This window comes from Oxyura jamaicensis, chromosome 2 (genome assembly GCF_011077185.1).
Source record: "Oxyura jamaicensis isolate SHBP4307 breed ruddy duck chromosome 2, BPBGC_Ojam_1.0, whole genome shotgun sequence".
NCBI classification, from domain to species: domain Eukaryota; kingdom Metazoa; phylum Chordata; class Aves; order Anseriformes; family Anatidae; genus Oxyura; species Oxyura jamaicensis.
The window spans coordinates 55,345,280-55,367,805 of NC_048894.1; the positions used below are offsets into that span (position 1 = coordinate 55,345,280).

At 35.0% G+C, this 22,526-nt stretch overlaps 1 protein-coding gene across 1 annotated transcript in view; it reads right to left on the minus strand.

Moving 5' to 3' along the window:
* The window catches only part of CUL1 (cullin 1), a 50,151-nt gene that overhangs the window by 17,974 nt on the left and 9,651 nt on the right, over positions 1 to 22,526 (minus strand). Inside the window, exons 2-8 of the mRNA XM_035316577.1 lie at positions 18,511 to 18,801; positions 7,669 to 7,843; positions 6,517 to 6,684; positions 5,392 to 5,442; positions 4,225 to 4,315; positions 3,407 to 3,570; positions 525 to 687 (exon numbers count right to left, since the gene is read on the minus strand). Coding sequence (XP_035172468.1) covers positions 525 to 687; positions 3,407 to 3,570; positions 4,225 to 4,315; positions 5,392 to 5,442; positions 6,517 to 6,684; positions 7,669 to 7,843; positions 18,511 to 18,650 — 952 coding nt within the window. The 5' untranslated portion in view covers positions 18,651 to 18,801. The remainder of the gene's footprint in view (positions 1 to 524; positions 688 to 3,406; positions 3,571 to 4,224; positions 4,316 to 5,391; positions 5,443 to 6,516; positions 6,685 to 7,668; positions 7,844 to 18,510; positions 18,802 to 22,526) is intronic.

Consider the following 22,526-nt stretch of genomic DNA (forward strand, 5'->3'; position numbering starts at 1 on the left):
TCACTTAATTTTAGCTGTGAAAACGAGTCTGATCACGTAATAATTTGTACCTTTGTGCTCTATATGAAGTTCTATTTAATATTTTAGAAGCTACTTTTTTTTTTTTCTATTGCTCTTAAATTCCAGACAACTTAGATTTTTAAATCCTCATTGCTGACTCAGGAAGATACATGTAATAAACTGAAACAGCTGGTGAGACTACTGATCTGTTTTCTGTCTCAAGATTTGTGAAAGCTTCCGTTCCTGCTGGAAGAATAGCTCAAGTACTCTTGAAGCCATTCCAGCCAAGCTAAAATTAGTGCTGTTTTGCCTCAGTATTTAGGATTGGAATGGGCTTCTTGAGGCAATATCCTGAACTGTCCCAATTTAATCAAAAGTTGTTTGTTATCAGTTTGGTGTCTATCATTTCTCTTATTCTGACTGGGGAAAAAAAAAAAAATCACGTTTAGCAACAGAATTTACGTCATTCACAAACCATCAGGGAAGAACTCTCAAACATAAAACCAATGTCTTAAATGACCTACCTTCATTTTTGTCAGCATCCAACAAATTCTGAAACTCTGTATGAAATATTTCCAGGTGTTTTTCAATAAGTACTTGCTCACATTTCCGTGCTAATTCATCTTGTGTGCTCTCATGGAGATATACTTGAACTCTACGTTGTTCTTCAAGAAGGCGAGCTTCAGCCTACAGGAAAGAAAGACAGGCATGAAACCTGTATGGAAAGCAAAGATCCAATATAGTAGAAAACAGATGTCTATTTAGTAAATTAAACTATAAAACAAACAAAAAAAGCCAAATGTCTTATGAATACAGTGCTATGGTATCCTCACTGTAAGCATTATTTTTCTGAGAATCATAACGTGATCCCTCCCACACTACACGATACACATATGGAATCAATGTCAATGTTGATGATATCATATACTGTTGAAATGCACGAAACTACACAGCACTAAAGTAGAATTTAACAGTATACCCGTTATAAACTTATTTGAATGTTCTCATATGCATTCTTAAACAGAAAAGCTTCCTAATAATCTACAATCACTTTAAACTGTACCAGTACCAGAATTTGATTTAGCATATGAAATACTACATACGCATATCTTTCTGGAAAAACAAAATTCTAAGTGTCATTTGAGAAGCACTACTTTATTCCAAAACGTAAAACTGAAGGGTTTTTAATATAACAATGACCTCTACTTTGTTTGTAAAAGTGTTAAAGATTCCCTTTATAAGCCACATGTAAGAGTAATACGCTATTAGGGATAAGGTACGTATGTCCCTTTATCAGTCCAGATTATTTAAATTAATAATGTCACCAAGACAATATTTATCCCCAATCAGAATTCGATGCACAGTGCTTCCATGGGAAAGTCAAATGTACTAACAACAGATTACTTTTCCTAGTTTATACTTCCAATAGATGACTTAAGATGCTCTTATTGCCAGGATGACACATGACTGATTGACAACTTGCAGCTCTTCACATCAGTCTTATTTATTAATTTTCGTAACAGAAAATAATTGTATCAGTACATGAGTAATTATGGAGAGTACTATTCTGTTCTAGGCATTTAAGTGGCATGCATGATTATTACACCCATACAGAAAAAAATAAGACAAGTATTGTAAGACAGTTTTGTGTAAGTCAAAAAAATATGTTAAGAACTCCTGACACAGTGAGGTAAGAAAAACTGAAGAACAAACCTATCTGAATTTTAAGTAAATAAATAGTTCTGATAATTGGCATGACCTTTCCAGTAGACAACAAAATCAGTCAAGACAATTTATTCCAGTAAATAAACTTTTAGCTTCAGTAATTCCCCTTTCTGGAAGGTCATATCCCTTAGTTTGTATCATTTTGCAAGCTTTTACCATTTTTGCTAGCTCCATTTAAAATGCTTCAATAATGACATTTACTATAGAGTCTATAATACATCTTCTTCAGTTTCACCAGTTAAATCCCAAATCAGTTAAAAGAAGACATTAAGATAGACAAAATGCCTTATACATATATACAATATATATACACACCATATATTAGTGTATGACTGATCAGACTTGCAAGGCTACACGCTTCCTTGCTGAAGATTTCCCTTGCCTTCCAATATAGCTTTCCATACATTTTCGGCATCAACTGAAAAGCTTTGTTTGAAGCTTAATGTTTGTAAGTTGCTCTTCTGTGCATTTTTCAAGTTTTTAAGATCGCTTGAGGTACTACTAAGTTTGTTCTACTTGCCACTAATCCCTAGTTCTTGAAATAGCAATGACCTTCAGACAGCTTTTTACTGTCCTGTACCAAGGAACCCTGGATGAGCCATTCATTCATACTATGAATGACTAAAATTCCTTCACTCTGTTTCTGTACCTATATCTATATATCTCAGCATATAAAATAGATTGTTAGAGGATGAAAGTAAAGACAAATTGAAAGAGAAGTATCAAAACTAATGAATTCAACAGCAACAGAAATGTAAATACAGAAATGCCTGAGAACAACTGATGCCAGGCAACTCTCCCAATACACTGAAAATGGGATTTGTGATACCATAGTATTCTAGGAGTTCAACACACACACCCTTTTTTAATTATTATTCAGTAAATCATTAGCTAATGCCAAGAATCAGACATTTCTTGTGCAGCTCTTTGCCACAGAAAGGTATTACAGCAAGAGACATGACTGCTACATGTATCTGAATATTGCATATTCAAAATGCTGTTCTTTAATTAAACAAAAAAACCTCAACTCAGAAAGCAAGGAAATGTACTATATATATCTAAATATATACACACATACACACACACACACTTTTCAAATTCACTAAGACTGACCCAATAACCAGGCTGGAAATACAATTTATTTATCCAGGTTGCTCTTAATCACCCTGTCTGGGATCCTCCAAACCAGAGAGACCAAGAAGAGACCAAGAATTCAAATCCTGCTTCTGTTGATCAGAGTAACTATGTAGGGTTCACTAAATGAAAATATTCTGAAAGAACAAATGCTGATTAATGATCTACTTCCTCTGTGGAGGCCAGCTTGCTCAGAAAGAGATTTCAATAATATGCTAACACACAAAGCTCCTGCAAGCTAAAGCAAAATGATTATTCTGGTGTCAAATCCTCAAGTCTAATAAAAATCTGTATTTTAACTTCCTTTTCAGTTTTGTCAATTAAGAATTTTTCAAATTTTTGTTTTACTTAATGAAAATCACTAAGGAGACAAAGTTCAGACCAGATAAAAAATAAAACATAGAAGCATATCACCTCAGGGAAAAGAGCTAATTTGTTTTGATTCTGTAAAATAATTGACACTTAAAAAACTGGTAATAAAAATCAAAAACATAATATTGCTTTACCTCTAACCAGAAGATAACCACAAAGCCATTAAATAACCTACCTTTTTCATGTACTCTGTGACTGGGTTCTGTTGCAAGAATTCAGTACTTTCTCGTGTATAAAATCTCTCTGTGTCAGCAAGAAACTGTGATTCAAATGATTCTTTATAAACTGTTAGTGTAGGTCCTTTCGCAAATGCATCATCTTCATTCAGTCCTAGCTCCACTACAAAAAAAAGAGCAAATATTAATAAAGTTGTCTTTACTTGCCAAGGGCCATTTAAGAAAACAGGTAATCTCCTTCTAACTGACGTGAAGGTAATCAATTGGGACAGTATCAGCATCACTTTTTTTTTTTAAATAAAAAAGTAGTATACATTTAGAGCATTTAAAAGTAGCACAAGGACATGAGAAATTCCGTTCTCTCAGAACATAGTTCAAATCGCCCCTTTCATATTTTCCCTCTTAGAGTTACATGTTATATGCATACTTATTTTTAGTTATGAAACTGGTCATTAATCTGGCATGGCAAAACTCGCAACTTCACGCAAATGGGAAAAAAATAATCCCGCTCTGCTCTGTAAACTGCTACACTTTCACCCTTCCGTTTTTTCTCTAAAACTGATTCATATGCCATCAACATTATCATTTTTGCTTTCAAACTTTACTAATATTTTATTATTAACTATAAATATACATCCAGTGTCTCTACATACTGGAAGTTAAACTTCCTATTACTGTATTTATTTTACTCTAAAACGATATTTATTGAACATCCAAGGAGAATAGACAAGAGTCTACTTCTGAGTTCTGGTAGGGGATTATATCATCACTATTTTTTGAAAAGAAAATAATTAAACCTTAAAAATATCTCATTTACCATAAGATTGTACAACTCCACTGATCAGCCTGGTATTGATAGTTTCACCATTTCTTTCCTTTTCAATCAGTTTCAACACAGCATTTGTTACCTTAGAAAACAGGGATTAAAAGCAAGTCAAAAACAGAAAAAACAGCTGGTAGGTCCAGAAGGGTATTGAATCAGGAATGTATTCTTATGTTAAAGACAAGTCAAGATCCTTGAGAACAAAATTTAAGAATACCTGAATATATAAAACTTTTACAGACATCACTGAGAGTATGCTACACCTGTAAGTTCTACAGTACAATTAGTGGTGAGCTATAAAAGGGTATGAATGTGCTTAGGCTTTTTTTTGTTCTCTTTTATTTGCTTCAAATATTTGTATTTTCTTTTTTTTAAAAAAAAATCAGAAAGCACCCAAACCAAACTTCGGTTTGCTTTATACCTGAAATACAAGAAAAAAATCGCAGTAAGAGCTAACTAACCACACGTACTTTAAAAGAAAGCTATTGTTCATGTTGATGGATAACATGCTATAACTACTGCTCCTTTACACTGAAATATAACTAATGCTTTCATAATACAGTACATCTTTTCATCATAAAGTACTAGCAAATAAGAGTAAAATATATATAAACACAGTATTTCATTGTGATAGAATCAATCATATTGTTTTGTACTGATTCACTAATTAAAAATATTTGGTTGACTTGAACCTCCCAGGCAGAGTAAATTGATCCACAGTAAGATGAGATCAAAATCTGAATCAAAAATCTCAGCCTTGTCACAATCTGTTCTCACAAAATCCTCACTTTCTTGAACCTTAAGACATCACTGTCACTATGTACTCCTGCCTGTCCTGCAAACATTAGAAGTTGTTACTCCAGCCAGCTTTTTAAGGATAGCTTTGTTAAAGTATGCCAAGGATCCTCTTAAGCAAATAGATAATGGAACAGTGTCGATATCAAAGTTTAACTACTAGAAATAAATAAATAAAATTAAGGCAAGGTTAATTTCCTCAAATATTTTATCTTAACATCACAAAAAAAGCAGAAATCTGTTTTATTTTCTGGGGCTTTTTTGTGCCCCAACATCTCCTTGGAGCTGTCACTAAGAATATATAAAATAACCATCTAAAATAATGCTATAGTTACACAATCTGTACACACACACACATAAATATACCTGCTTATTTAATGGCCTGAATAAGCAGTCTCTCCAGGTCACCAAGGCAAGCTAGAGGAAGGGAGGTGAAAGATGGAGTTAAAAAAAGTACTTGTACACACAGAGTGTAACTTTTTAAGGAAAATTAATATAGTATACTACGTAATCAGAACTTATTTTTATGATTATGTTCTGGCACACAAATTTCTCATGCAATAAAACTGTTTCACAGGAAAAGTTACCTTTCGCTTTATTGTTAACTCTACTTAAGGTAGAGTTACGTAAGGTGTCCCCTTTTCTGACAGTGATCCACTGCCAGCTCTGAAAAATAACAAACCTTGTATATTACTTTGACATTATACTGCTTTTTCTGTTAATGATTTTCAGGCTGGCACAATCCCTTAGCACTAGACTAGCGAAAGGCAGAACAGCGGAGAGGGAATTAAGGATATCAACTGTTTTTCTACCCTAAGCGAAGTTATGTTAGTGAACCAGTAAAACAACACATCTTTCCTAATGCATCACCAGCAAGGACAATACTTATCCATAATAATAATAAAAAAAAGTACTTTTAGCAGAAAATCTGCATCTCAGATAACCACGTTCTTTTCTTATTATATTTGAAAAAATTAAAAAAAAAAAAAAAAATCAAGATCACATATCAATCTTCGAGACTAATATTACAAACCAAATGTCATCTGATTCTTGGCAGTTTGAATGCTAAATGATTTGTAGAGATGCACTGAAGTTATCAGAAAAAGGCAATTCACTTCCTGGTCCTGTATTGGAAACACTTGACTGAATTCTAAATGGAAAGACAAGGCTACGTAGATACATACAGATAACAGTACAAGCAGCAAATATCAAGAAGGGACAGCTCTTGTCAGATTGATACTGGTAGTCCCAATGGGTAGAAGGTGGATTATGTATACACATCCTCAGGTTTAGACCCATTAAACTTTTACAATATAAAGGTGTGGGGGATAAGGAAAGAGGTGCAATTTCTTTCAACAAATTCTATGATGCCCACTTAAAAATTTCTGTAAGTGTCCTACAAATAACAAGTTTCAGGGAGTGATTTGTAGAATGAGAGTGCAAATAAGACAGACGAAAGGGACAAATAACACACTTTAAAAGGCTACCTACCGAATAAATTTCATATATTCCTTTACGACCTTCATCACACTCACGACGAACCCAATGTCGATTGAGGTAGGCACATATCCCATTCAATACTTTGCTTGAAAACCTATAATCTTCCCACTGTTGAGTGTAGAATTTCAGCACACTCTCATCCATCAAATCTTCACCATCCTAAAAAAAAAAAAAAAAAAAATCAAGTTTGCCAGTAGCATTGGGTAATTTTAAGGTAAGAAGATATAAGGGTATACAATAAATGTATGCCATTAAATAAATTTATAGGAAACACAGGGCTAATAAATTTACTTTTGCAATAAAAAAGTACAAAACAAAACACAATACTCCCAAAAAAAAAAAAAAAATCAAAACCCACAAAAATCATAAAAGGAAAGCATAGAGAAAGATGCTCTCTCCTGAAGGAGAGAGATGGCTCTACATTAGAAACAGACAGCTACACTGATAAGTGTGCTAGGGAGAGGGAGAAGTACTATGTAGAAATTCAGGTATCTTTCCAAACTGGACCAGTACAGTTTGAATTGACATGGAAATAAAACAGGAATGCATTCTGGATAAAACCTTGAGACACCTTTATGCAGATGTGTAAATTAATTACAAGGTGGACTAATAAGACTCTAAGAATTCTTTTACTGTTGCTCAAAACTAAAATCCTAAAAATTAAAAGAACGGTTCCTTAATACTGAACACTTTTCCAAAAATAAATAGGAAACTTTCTCTTACGAAGCAGCTCATTGCTCTATTCGTAATATATCAATTATAATAAATTAAGGTCTACCATCAGGCATTTTCAACATTACAGACAACCATTTTTTCAGCATTACTAATATGCCGGTTAACAGGTTAGAAACTCTGGCTATACTTGTTCAAGTTACAGGACAATTTAAGATGACATATAACGTTACTTTTGTAACAGACACACACACACCCCTTTGGCAGGAAGAGGGGGCAAAAAAGCTTATGCCAAGGTAAAGCCTACAATACCTTCTAATGTTGAATGGAATGCCTGAGATGAAAGCAGATTTCAAGATCATTCCATTTACTTTCAATGACTGCACACAGTTCTAGTTTTGTTGGTACAAGTTTTTCCTCAAGTCAGCCCATTATACTATAAACACCAATTGATCTAACATTCCATCTTACCTTAAGAAGATTTGTCAAGTAGTTCTTCAGAAATTCTTTTAGGCGTTTGTACAACTCCAAACCCACAAACTGAGCACCTCCAGGTGTTTGGCCCTTTTTTGATTTAGAAGGAGGTACTCCAGCTCCACGTGCTTGATTAGACTGGTGTACACTAGTACAGTAGTTATAAACATGACTGACAATGAAGTTAAGGAATATGTATGTGTGAGCACAGGACTTTAAAAATACAATAAAAAAATCAAGTTAATTTAAATAAATTATTTTTATATTACTGTAAATGACTTCACCATATATTACATTAACTCACATAAAATACAATCAAAGCTAAGAAAAATAAAGTAATTTTAAGCAGAACTATCTGTAGCAGAAGTGTGCACTGTGGACTGCACTGCAAATACTGATACACTAAATTTACCTAACAAGACCACCAACAAAATGAAGTAGTGGAATTTTCTGAGGTTGTTTTTAAGGTTTGAATTGAATTTATCTAACGAATTATAATGGCTTTCTAAAAATACGTAAACTTTCATATGAACAGGAAGAAATGTCAACACTTTCCTCAACATAAAGAGAATTTTATGATGAGATTCACCGAAACCCTATTTACAGCTAGAAGTGTAACTGAACTATATGCTTGCAATATTTTTTCCTCTCATATTAGTACAACCTGGAAGACTTATTGTATCTGTTAGCATTTCAAGAGAACATTCTGTTTTCTGGAAAAAAACAAACAAAACAAACAACACCAAACATCCTAATATTCAGAATTTTTCCAAAGTAGTAAGCGGAAATCACATTGCTTGAAACACTTCATGTAAGAAAGCATCCTAAAAGAAACCACGCTCCACAAACAAAGAAACAAGCTAGGTCAGTAACACTGAATGCAACTGGATGTTGTTGATGTGACAACAAAAGTTACTGTGATGACTCACTCAATAAACGATTAGCCAACATGAAGAAAGGTACTGAGCAGTCATGCTTCTACTGATAGTCTAAGGGCAGGCTTTTCAGTCACATCTCTTGTTAGAGCAATGTTATAATAAGTAATCTAAAAGGTCTAATTTGGCTTTAACTTGTGTTTTAACTAATGGGTCAAGCTTTAACCACTAGACGGTATTTGCCCATGGTATGCCGCACATTAGGATATTAGTATATTGACGAGATATGGCTTTTTCCATGCCCTTCTGAAAGACCAGCACAATAAAATGAAAGAAATCAGTGTGATTAAATACCAAGGGAATTAGAAACCCAAAATATACAATCCATTACAGTCATTATAATAGACTTGCTGCTGGTATTTAAACAGTAAAGCTCAAGCAGAAAAATTTCTGAAAAATACTCAATTACCTCCTTTGCAATTTCTTTAAGAAATATTTCATAAACAAGTCAGAATCTTAAACTGGGTTTTCAGCTTCAGAGTGTACTCTACACCACAAGGAAAGACTTTTTTTTTAATGAATTTCAAAGGAAAAGCCTATTTCTATCCTATACTCACATGCTTGCTTAGGAAGTCATCTCATTCTGCCCCAAACGATAATGCTCTTTGCCGAAAATTAACCACTTTTGAAAATGCATATTATAACCTCAGTCCTTACCTGTTACCTCTTCTAGGTGCCAAGTAGTGATAGCAAACAGTCTGAAACCTTTATTTGTGCTTAGTAACCAAAGCTTTATCAGCTTCCTAATCTCTTATCAGCCACTTATTACCTGAACATTATCGATTTCTTTCAGCTCCTAGCTACTTGTTTGTTCAACTTTCCTGGCACTGTTGCTACTTTTATCATCTAGACTTCAATTTCAGAATTCCCCATTCATGTGCGCAACGCTATACAGTACAACAAATTTTCTCTGGATACAAAACTTTTCCCTCCCACAAAGAAGAAAAGCAGGGCTTATCTCACAGTTTAACTTTAAAATATTTAATCTAAGGTGCTCTGGATTGTGTATGGGAAGTCCCTCTGTAATGATGCAAGGAATTTAGGGTTTTGATTTATAAATACCAAGCTTGGAGTTTTGCCTCCACCTTCTCCTAGCTCTCCTAACCCAAGTGGCTTTGATCAAGCCTAAAAATACAAGGAGCCCAGATGGTGAGTAATTCTTACATTTTTTTGTGAATACTGCCTGATGATGATAATACTCTTTCTGCTCTCTCCAACAATCATCCTAACAGCCTTCAGAAAAATCAAAGACCAAGGCTAGAAGACATAAGCCTTTTTTCAGCCCCATATATTTTACTGTTAAATCCAGGACTTCCTGTAAAGTAAATGCTGAGAAAGATTTTGAGATCTTTTGTCCATTCCTCAGTAATCATCTCAGAGATGAAGTAAAAATATACCAGTAATAGCCACCTTTACTTGTAGTTCCAGCTTGAGTCTCACTAGCCAAAGTGTCCAAGAAGGCACTTTCCAAATACTCTATTTTATTTGTTCTACACAAGTCAAAATGAAGTTATAGTTTGCCTGTGCAGAAGGTAGTTTTTAAGTGCAAACAACTCTTCAACATATTATGCATAAAAGAATACTCTCTTAGGTTTTGTTTACAATTTGCATCCCCGTCTGGTAAAGCCAACCACTGACAGAAAGACTGACATATGCAAAACACAATCAATGATGTGCTGCCTGCAGCAAAGTACATGCCAGTCCATTTGAGAATCACAAGAAGAATGCTATAAAAATATTTCTTGGTTGCAGAAAGCAAACTAATCCCCTTCAATTGCCTCATGCTTTGGAAGTCAAGTACATACCCAAATGTCTATTAGAAAACATTTCTACGGATGTTTGCACAGTGATTCACATACTACGACAGAGAAATTAATTTATCAATGGTTTACAGTGAAGTTGCATTGCACCCAAAGCTTCTGGCTTCTAGACTTCAAGCTTGGTTCAGCAAGCAGACAAACCATCTTACGGATTAGATTAATCTTTATATCATCTTTATAGTGAAAGACAGATTTATTTATCTAAATTAAGATTTGAGGTAGGAGACGAAAAGCAAGTTTGTAAATTTATTCAGTATTGTGTAAGTTGAGATGAAAAATCTTCCAAAACTTTATTCTCTCTAAAGCTCTCTAAGATGTGATTCAAGAAGCATCCAAAGACTAAGAATAATTTTACCATCTTTGTCTTCAATACAATTTACACTGCTTTAAAACAACCTTTACTCAGTTTCTAAAGCTGAGCATCTACCATTTCATAATGAATTCATGGCTTTGTACAACATACATACTGAAGGAAACAATCCTGACAAACAAAATGCACCTGGAAGGCTTAACCTCCATCCTTGCCACCTACTTTTCTAATAGGACAGGAGTTCATGCAGACAGTCAGTGTGGATTTGAGGAAGCGACTGCCATGACAACTAACCATTCTTTCTTTTCCCAGATCATATGCTGAGAGGTTATAAACTTCTGTGTCAGCACAGGGGAAGTGAAACAGTCTTTCAGCAGTACTGCATAAGCTTTTTGAGCAAGCACACCATGAAAACAGTAAGCTTGAGAGTGCTATGGTCACCTCTTAACTAACCTCTTCCCCAGAAAAGTACCAAAATATTTCATGAAGCATTTTTATTTCATGGAGCAAGTGCAGACAAAATATGGGAGACAAGCATCAATTTTGTAATTCAATACAATAGGAAAACACTCAGATTTTACACCAGTGGGTGTGAATTACTTCGTTTTATGAGTCTCTAATTTTAGATTTACATAAAGAAAGCTGTGCTTCTGAGGTAATAACTGATTCCCCTTTCAGTAGCACAGCTGGGTCGCCACAGTTCTCCCATATTGCTATGAAAATAGCATAGCTGGAGTACAGATATGTAAAAATAAAAGGAAGTGAAAGGGAAGCAGAAATAATATAATTTAGCACAAAGCTACATTATTTATGGCAGAGAAATGACCACAAAGCTTTTACAACAAGAAGACAAAGCCAAACCACCTTCTAACCAGAGTTTTTCTGTTACTGCTTTCAGTCTCTTTATAATGAAGATAAAGCATAAATTTGCTATTTTACATATCTAAATCAGTAATTAACTCTATGGCAAATGCCATCGCCCTAAGAGTAGGTCGACACAGACAAGTTCAGATTAGTTATACTTCTGTTAAAAAAGTGCATTTTCCTTAATTATGCCGAAGTAATGCAACAACATATAGAAAGAAAGTTAGAAAACATCAACAACAACAACAAAAAAACACTAGGAAAGGCTATGGAAATTTTGTATTCTTGTAAAATAACTTCCAATAAAACAGAATAGCTTACCATTTTCAACAGAGAACTGCTTTATGCATTTTCTTCAAACAGATTAAAGTCATTTCAACTCACGTGTCCAGATTATGTCGGCTGAACTTCACAAAACCATCTCGTGCATAAATAAAACTTCTAAGAGAAGCATATATGTCTATATGACTTTAACACCTCATAAAACAAACAGAATAATGAAATTTTGCACAGGTTTTTGAAATTATGAGGTTGCCAAGATCAAGTCACTTTTCAGAACAAGTGCTTTAAACCTGAAATTCAGCTTTCTGTGGAGTAGCAATGGGAAGGAAAAAAAAATAACATACAAAAAAAACAACCGACCAAAAAAATAAAACCAGAAGCCTTAATTCTTTTCAGGAAGGTATCAGCAAGAGCCCATTTTTAAGTTAATTCAGTTAGGAGAGGTTACAGATACCCCACAAAGCAGTTCAAACAAAGGCCAAACAAAAAAAGACCCTAGCTCCAGCCCCACACATTCTCCATGTGAGTTTCAATACAATTTTTTCTATGATCAATTACGCATTTAAGTCTTTATATGACATACTACTGTTTTGTTAAGCTATACCCATGTAAATCAGGGAAAGACTGAGGCAGTGAATGTAGGACCTATTACAAATAAATAGCAACACGCATGGCTGATCGAGAATCCAGACATAATCGAATTCACATACATTTACCTAAGTCTGAGATCTGAGAAACTTCCAGCAAATGCCATCTAAAGACTAATAGAAAACTTGTTTGTTTCCATCCGTGTGGCATAAAACCAAAAGAATAGTAGAGAAGCACTGAGTTACAAGGAAAACACAGATTTTCAAACTCAGATACATACACAAAGTGTAAAGTCTTTATGTCAATGAGTAAGAACCGCCATAACTGAGGTTAAGTTTAAAGTTCTATTCATTGACAGAAGTTGATTTTGTACAGAATATTCTTGGTTACTACAAGCAAGTAAAAGAGCAAGCGATCAGCATAGAGATGAAAATAAAGAAGGAACTGATCACACTAACAAATATATTCTGCACTTCTTTAAAACCAAAGCAGCAATACACAAGACTGTACCATTATACCTACATTTCTGCATAACTGTGTACCCTTCAAAAAGTATAAACAAATTCATTTACTTCTACCACAAATGCACTTACTTCTACCTTCACGTTCCATATAAGCTCTAACTTGCACACAAGAAATGCTAAGAAATATCATATGGAATGTAAATAGGATTACTACTAGCACAGTGGAGGTTGCTTTGATGTAAACAGAATGACCTCAATTTGCCATTAACGTGAAAGGATAGCTTAGAATCTCAAAAGAAAGTGGAACTCATTCTGAGGTTTAAGAACTGCATTCCCTAGCATCCCAGTATCTTTTTCTGTACAGAAAGAATAAGGTCCATTAAGAAAAAAAAATGCTGTACTGCCCAGTAACAACAGATTTGTGGGATCAGTAAATAAAAGATTCTTACAGTTTTAAGGTACTTCTGTTTATTAAAAATCTTAACTAAAGAATCTTACAAGAATTTCAGTAAAAAGCCATCAGAAAAAGAAGCAGTTGCAAAAGAAGCAATGACTTCATGATTCTCCTTGGGCAAAACGTTCTACTGGTGCTGAATCTATCCACAGGCAAAAACATGTTTCATGTATTTATATATGTTATTTTATTAACAGGGAGATTATCCTCAGTCATCTGGCATTTTTAGAATGTAAATATACTACAATGTATACAATAATATTTTTCCCTTATTGTGTGCTAAAATCTGAGATAAAACGACATTAACCTTTTCTGATGTACAATTACTTGACACAATGGATAATCAATAACTACCACTTCATTAAAGTTTAAAAAGTTGAATCAAGGTAAGCAAATTTAGAAACAAGGGAAAAATGTTCATAAAATAATTAAATTAGACAGCAAAGCCTAACCTTTACTTTTCCTTACTTTAAAATACTTAACATAATTCTTTTCAAAAATAATTGCCAAGTTGTTAATAAAGGGACAATAATATAATAAAGTTGATGCAGATGCATTTTTCAGTGAAAAAAAAAAAAAAAAAAATCAAACCTTCCATAGTACTCTTCCTATTACCAATTAAAACATTTTAAGCTCTCTCTCTGCTTCACGTAGACTGAAATCTTATTCACAGTAAATTAATGATGCCTAGAACCCCTTTACAGTTCTCCCCAGCTGAACATATTCCTTAAATATTACAACTGAACAAGAAGGCTCCTCTGTTCAACATAGGTATAAAATACTTACACTGCCTATAAATAATCTATAAATGCTTCCCAGATTATGTTTTGTAAAGTAACACAGTAAGAGCATGAGTTTATGACAAAAAAATCTTGAGTTTTCAAATAAGAAGTACAGAGGTATGAAATAATGGTGAACCACTGAGCTTTCCATTCATCAATCATATTTGTAAATTGAAGACTTCTTTGAGGAACAGAAGAATAACTTCAAGAAGTTATTCAGCTTTTTGGGTAAGCCACTGTGAAAATTCATGCTAGTTCAATATGGTGCAGGAAAGTTTTCTGATAGTCTAATACCAGGTCTGAGTATCTGTTTAGGATATATAAAACAGGGTAAGTTACCAAATCCTTTCATTTCCTCCACTGCAGAATTTAAATCTGAATGTGTGGAAATGCCAATTCATCTGAGGAAAATAAATCAACTTACCGAATAATTAGTTTAAAAAACTGTCAACAGCTTCTGTAAAAAAATAATAGTAAAATGGAAGATGTACAAATATTTTACCATTGCCAGATGGACGTTGGGAAGAGGTGGTCATAAAGATAATTGACTTATTCAACTTGTTCTTATTTGTATTAAGAGTCATTCTAGTAAATAAACAAAGTAATAGGTGTTCCATCAAGAGTTCAGAAGCTCACAATTTGCTTTGCAAGGATGGTGCTTTCTTGGACAGACCCACTGCCAGTTGTGTCAAAATAGATCAAATGACATGGAGAAATACTCTGCGTACATTGGTAATACTACTCCCTGACTTATTGCAAGAAGTGGGGTTCCTCTTTTGTTGTTTTTGTTGCAGAACAGTGGCTTGAGCTCATTTTTCCTTTGTATAAGGGAGAGAACAACTTATCAGTAAACTACCCTCTCATGTGCAGTGATATCGAAATTTGCTGTTTTTCTCCAGGGTTCCACAAACTTCATCACTGTTGTAGAACTGACTTTTACAACCTAGTCCTTTTCCTAACAGCCTCCAAAGTAATTATCACTAAAGGAAAAAAAAAAAAGGTAAAACAGCAAGTACCATTCTAAAGGGATTTTGTTTCTATAAGGAAGTTCTCAACAGGAAACAAAGAACATACATCAGAAAGTAATTACAGTACAATCCATCATAACTGTGCAAGGAGCAGTAAATAAAAATATCATACCCTCTCTAAAGGACTGCTCTTCTGATTAGGTGTTTTGACATAGCTGGTAGGAAAAAAAGGAATCACAAGAGTATGTGCTGCGCTAAAAAAAAAAAAAACAAAAAACATTTGGTAATGGTCTCATTTGACCAAAAAAAAAATACATCCTGAAATCAGAAGCACAAAGGAATCTAAAAGAGTAGGGATTGAAGTCTTTAGAACTACCATTCAGAAACAAGATTTCTTGGTTCACCTCTTCAATATTCTCTGATCTAGAAAACATCCAGAATAATCAACCTATTAATTCTCCTTCTAGAAGAAAGCATTAAAAAATTAAATACCAGCTCTGACCTATACTCAACAAAGATTGAATCCACTGTCTCACAAAAAGATTCTCTGGACAAAGAGAATGAGTGGAGATAGGATGGAGGGTCCAAGCTGTCTCAACTGCTCAACCCTTCCTCTGCTTTCTAAAATTCATTTTAACAAAGCACAACAAGAACTTCCACACCTCCAATCAATGCTGGCTAAAAGTTCAATATTAGATACAGAAGCAAATGCAGTTGCACACAACAAAAAAGGATGGGGAAATGACTGAACTGTCCACTCCACAAGATTTCCAAACTGGTGTCACATTCAGCCTTCTCGGAAGTAAGGCTGATCTTCAGACCTTACACTCAGCTGAAACTCATCTGTTTTGCTTTCCAAACCCAGCTATTCAGAGCCTCTCAAAAAGTCTGTCAATCTAATAGACTCATTGCATGTGATGACTGAGCAAATGTTTCCAATACTGCATCTAAAAGCGGTTAAGTCTTCTTTCAAGAACAACTTTTGAACTTGATATAGGATGTAAAGTGCATTATTATCTTGATAGTTGATTCAAAACTCTTAGCCTAACCAGCACCAAATATTCTGAGGTACTGGATTATTAAAATAATCCACAAATAAATATCAAAGTCAACTACCAAAATTATTCACGAAATGAATTCTCTTATGGAAGAAACAAAATCCATCTAAATTTCAGGCTCAACAACTCGAAGCAGCAAGAAGCAAATGAGTAGTTAATATACATGATAGCCCTTTCACAGCTTCATCCAATGAATATTTGAGAACATCTGATGGAGAGGGGAAAAAAGTAGATGTTTTAGGAGTACACCAAGTATTTAGTCTTCAGCTGAACTGGTTGATGGAACTCACACAGGTGGAATATGTTAAAGGCACTCAGAAGGTAATGAACTCCCTCAGAAGTTCTAGTACCTGTCAAATTTTTTGCAAACATTGAAGTTCTGCAGATTTGTTTCGTTCAGTAAAGAATGACACTGGATCTAGCAACACAAGGCTTCAGTCATCTCAAGTCTCAGGAAAAGTTCTGATCCTAAACCAAATGTTACTTCATCTTCCTACCTCTGTTGACGAAAAATCTTAGACACAATCAAGAGACTCCTCAGGGCTTTTCTTCTTTGGAGCATGGATTCTGCAAGCATACATAAGATTATACACCTTCTCTGAGATTATGCATGCAGAAAACAAACTTTTACTGTCTCCTTAGAAAGTCCAGAGAACCACAGAACTGACTTATATTACCTTGCTTTTTTTTTTTAAGCCGTCTCTTCGAATAAGTTAACAAAAATAGACTAAAATTTGAGGCACAACTCCAAGTAAGTGCCAACAACAATTTTAAAATTAATTTATGTATCAGAATAATAACCTTTATTAAAAATCTCAAAAAATTAATAAAACTATCAATTACTTAAAGTAAGGAAATGCATACAACCATTCAATTTCTTATGTCATATGGCTACACACTCTGCTGTACCACAACCTTCTTAAACAGTACTTAATTCTGCTAGGCAGTAGAAGGTTCTTAGAATGAATACTGACCAACAGATGCAAAACAGAACAGGTGAGAGATTTCACCTTACTGTGGTTCCTTGTCAAATCCAACTGACTGTCACTTTTTACAGAAGGCACAATAGCAGGATTTATCACTTTCCAAACAATGTGCTGAATTTAAACACTGCATCTGTAATACAGGAAGAGGCACATGTCTCTTTAAAAATCAGTGATCAGATATCATAGAATCACTGAATGGTTTGGTTGGAAGGGGCCTTAAAGATCATCTAATTCCAACCCTCTGCCATGGGCAGGGATGCCCCCACCAGACCAGGTTGCCCAAGGCTCCATCCAACCAGGCCTCAAACACTTGCAGGGATGGGGCATCCACAGCTTCTCTAGGCAACCTGTGCCAGTGCCTCACCACACTCAGAGTGAATAATTTCTTCCTTATATCTAATCTAAATCTATCCTCTTTTAGTTTAAAACCGTTATTTCTTGTCCTATCACTACACTCCCTGACAAAGAATCCCTCTCCAACTTTCCTGTAGGCTCCCTTTATGTACCAAAAGGCTGCTGTAAGGTCTCCCCAGAGCCTTCTCTTCTCCAGGCTGAAGAACCCCAACTCCTTCAGCCTATCTTCATAGAAGAGGTGCTCCAGCCCTTTGATCACCTTCACGGCTCTCCTCTGGATTCGCTTTAATACAACCATGTCCTTCTTGTGCTGGAGGCCCCAGAGCTGAACACAGTACTCCAGGTGGCAGGTCTCACAAGAGCAGAGGTTGGGAGTCACCTTCAACTCCTTGACTTCGATCCTGACACACTACCTGACAGAAATAAATTTCCTGAAGTTTTCCAAGTAGTAGTTTGGTATACACAGATGAACACAACAATCTCCAGAATAGGAGTTGCTGCAAAACTTCAATAGCTCTTGGATATGAATTAACAATTCAAGAGAAATCTATTGTGCACATCCTCACACCGACTGGAAAAATCATAAAAACAACTCTGATTAAAGAACTATTTTGAAGTTCACAACGGAAAATTTTTCAAGGTAACTGGAAAAAGTCAGACCCACAAAATAATGCCAAAATCTAACATATAAAGGAAAAAAAGTTAATTAATAAAAAGCTTAAGTATCTGCTCTATCAAACAATCATAATCAAACCTAAAATTCAGAAGTATACATAACTAAGAGTTTTCCAGAACAATGAATCTTTCTGCTTACTTGCAAGTAAGATTAAATAGAAAAGGTTGATATATTCTTAAACATCACTAAATCAACAGGATATGAAGCAATTTTTAGTTTAAAAATGTAAAAAAAAACTATTTTTAATCTACCAACAATGAAAGAATGAAAGTACTAATTGACTTAGATGCTAGGATACGTGTAGAGTTCCATATATCTGGATTTTGCCATACTTTGTCTGGTGTAAACCTGTTGAATTCCAGCTCGTAGGTCATCCCATATCTGGTCAAGACCAATTTGTTTAAGTCCGTGAGGGTTCTGACTCCTATTAGATGACATTTTGTATTGCCTGCAAAGTCTTCCAGTGCAGCAGCCTGAGATCTGGTTATTCCTCCATCAGAATCACAAGTAAAGCAACATTCTAAACTCAGCTGCAGCAACTCTAAGATATTCTTTATATGCAAACAGCAATGCTTCCCAGGAAGAAAATCTGCAAAAGGAAAAAGATGCATATATTACAAAACAGTCCAATCAAATTCATTAGTACTAGAGTAAAAAATACAAAATTAGTGATCTCTTTGGAACATTTTCATTTACACTGATGAGAAACCCATAATGGCCAGAAAAAAAAGAACAACTAATTGAATGCACAGAATAAAGATCCATTTTTATAGAAGTCCTTAGAATCTATTTGCAATTTTAATTTGGCTCATCCTCTGTAGCAACCAAATTAAGATTTGCTAGAGTGACAAAGGAGGTAACACGATTAAAAGAATTAATCCACAATAATCAAGTTGTAATAAATCAGGATCAACTTACCCTAGAGTGCATTCACTGAAATGTTGTAATACTCAAAACACAGTGAAACATATCATTACTCTTTGCCATGAAGAAAAGAGTACAGCCCTATGATAAACCTGTCCTGTAATGGAGCCTGCTGGCAAAGGGCCATGTGAATCCTTCTGTAACTTCAAGGATAGTATGTGCCAAGACCTGATAAATCCTGTTATTTGTTTTTGACCTCTGAGCAGTGGAAGATGAAGATATACTTCCAGGATCTAAAATACATCATAAGTACTTCATCACAGCCACTTCTAGACTTTGCATGTTGCACTCCAGATTCCACAGTTTAAGATTAAAGATAGTATCATACCCTACCTGTCTGCTCTCCCTGCAAATTATTGGGAAAGGGGAACACATTCATTTTTTTCAGTCAGCAAATCAGTCCTTACCAAAATAACACATAAGCTAACATTCCTCTTAGTCATTTACTACCCATTACCCATAAGTATTTAAATCTCAAATTCTAAGTAAAAAACATGTAAAATTATTTAGATGATGTAAATCTGCAAAATGAGACAGTATTTGTTGCAATCAGAGAAAGTGCTTCTGTAGCTATTTTTTCTTTTAACATGAGCAACAATTACTTGGAAGATTAGAAGAGAAAAAACAGAATACAATCAATATATGTATCTTATAAAATGTACATTTAAAATTTAACTTTGCTGTTTTGTGCTTCTATAGTTACAGCAAACTGATTGTTAGAGGCATGTGAATAACGCATCACCATGCCGCACTGCAAAACAGATCACACCTTATTTGTGTTTCATTTCTGGAAAACAAACTTGCCACAAAGTAAAAATGATGGGATTTCCACAACTTAGCAATGAACACCCGAAGAACAAAGGTCCACAAGTGGCCGCTCGCCTCTTACTGCAGGAGAATGGCCATGGTCTGAAGTGCATGTAGCACACCCAGAACCTTGGACTATGACCCTAGGTCAGCACTGCAATACAAAGCAACAAAGTCAACTTTCTCTCTTGAATCCAAGAGGAAATAAACCTCTTGGTTCCTTAAACCTGGTACTATTTCAACTCTCCACATAAGCAAAAGAGGACACAGTTGCCAGCCTACCAACTATCATTCTCTATCAAAATCTGTAAAATGTAACTGACCATGACACTTTTACTAATCTGTAAAAAACAAACAGCCTGGAATTAGATTGTATTTTATTAAAAATATTTTGGTGTAACTAATACAGAACACTTCACTCATGTACAAAAGTTCACAAGAGAAGACCAACCTCTTATTAGGTCAAAGAAAGTACAGTAACTGTTATTGTAATTCATGAGCGGGACAAGGTCCCTTCCCAGGCAGGCTGCAGAGAGAAGCAACACCTAGGGTTCTTACTGGCACCTAGAGAGACACCAGAGTAAGAGTACATCACCCTTCCATGCAAGCCTGTTGTAACCAGTGTCCTAACAGGTGCAGAATTATATACGTATGACGGAAATATGTACCTTCTCTCATGAAGCACCTCCTAATCTTGCTGCGTGTCCTGGTACATCTACAAATACTGCCTTCTTCCATAATCTTTTAAAATCAATATGTTCCTCATTCACACTGTACTGATTTTCCCTAGCATCCCCCTAAAATAATCTCTGTGTTTAAGTCAAGATGTAGCCGTTAACAAAAAATGCCATGAAGAAAGAACTTAGATTTGATTTTCATTTTCTTTTCTCATGCAGTCCACTACGTATAAATATATTTTCTTTAGAAACAGTAATTTCTACTGTATGTGACGTTACATCACCATCCTTTGGCTATCTTTCAATTTGAATTTTACAATTAAAGACATAACTACAGAATGTTATCATCAAATCACTAACTTCCCATGGAATGTTATCATATCACTAACTGCATAGATTCAAAACATTTACTTCTTCTAGTTACTAGTTAACACAGTTGGTAAATAACGTAACAGATGAATAATGATTCCAACTACTTTTTTCAGATTTATTCATATGCAGAAAAATGGAAAGGGAATTATTAATATATTACCACAACAGGAGTTTCACTGCATAAGAATAGTTACAAAATCATGTTTATAAAAGCAGATGTTTGCACTTATTTGTTCAACTAAGATGGTGTTACATGTATAGAGAGAGGGAAAATGAGTCTTTGTTGCATAGCACAGTTGTTATTACACACAAGACCCAGTGAAAATATGAAGTTCTATTTCATTGCTATGCATAAGTGTAACTTTCAAAATTATTTTTGTGATTCATGCACACAAAACCTCACCAAGTCTGGTCCACAGTAGTCACGCTGTCTTGTTACCCATGGTCCTTATCACTAAATTTACAAGGGAGAATAAAGAGAAGGGAAAATAAGAGAGCTATAGCACTTCATCAACAGCTCTCACTAGCTAAAGAGGTCTCAGCTTTTAGAACTTACATAACAACATGACACCATCCATGCACGCCACCTGGTATCACATAATACTCTGACTTTCAGCATTTTACGAAAACAACAACAAAAATCCATTGCTGCAATCCTCACTGCTTTGGGGAAAACTAATAAATGCACAGAGACTATAATGAAAGAACAAGAGTTTAGAAGTCCACCATTCCTCAGAGCTCAGTCTATGCGCAACCTCCCAAGGGAGGCAAAGTGCCCTTTCAAGGGCCAAACATGGCTACAGATGAATTGAAAGCTCAACATTAAGTCATAACCTTTTCATCAGTATGATTTCTCACCTTTGGAAGTGATGTTACTGAGAGTATGTACAAGTCAAACTTAAACTGACTGTCACCGTACCTTCTTGCTCAACCACAAAGCAAATGTACTGTTCCTGACCAGGTCACAGACAGGACCACCTGCCCAAGTTACACCACCTGCTCAGTAGCTCTGGACCAGTGAATTCAGATTGCATTACGTCTCCAGGACCAGCAATTATTACATAAAAAATTACTTCTGCAGTTTTCAGCTGATACAGACAACTTCATGAAGCAGTATGACAGTTTTCAACAGCCCATTTCTTAACCCCACTTTCCAGCACCACAATTAAAACAGAACTGTCAAAGAACCTTGTCATTTCTGCCTATGCCAACATCAAAAGGAAGTAATATTTCTCCCCAAACTTTAGGACAATGCCCTCAAAGGACAGAGGGAAATGCTATTCTCCTCTTCTGTTACTGGGGGCTGGAGGAGGAACATACCTCATATACAAGGCATGAGATCTCACTTAAAAATGGCATCATTAATTTTTGCTGACCTAAGAAACTTTATTTTAAAGAAAGAAATATAAGGAAAACAATGTGTATGTTGCATGAGGCCTATACAAAGAAAGTAGGGTTAATTTTCACAGATTATCTAAAAAACACAATAAAAGACACCTGACTACAGCATCTCAAGCTATATGCTGGAGTTACT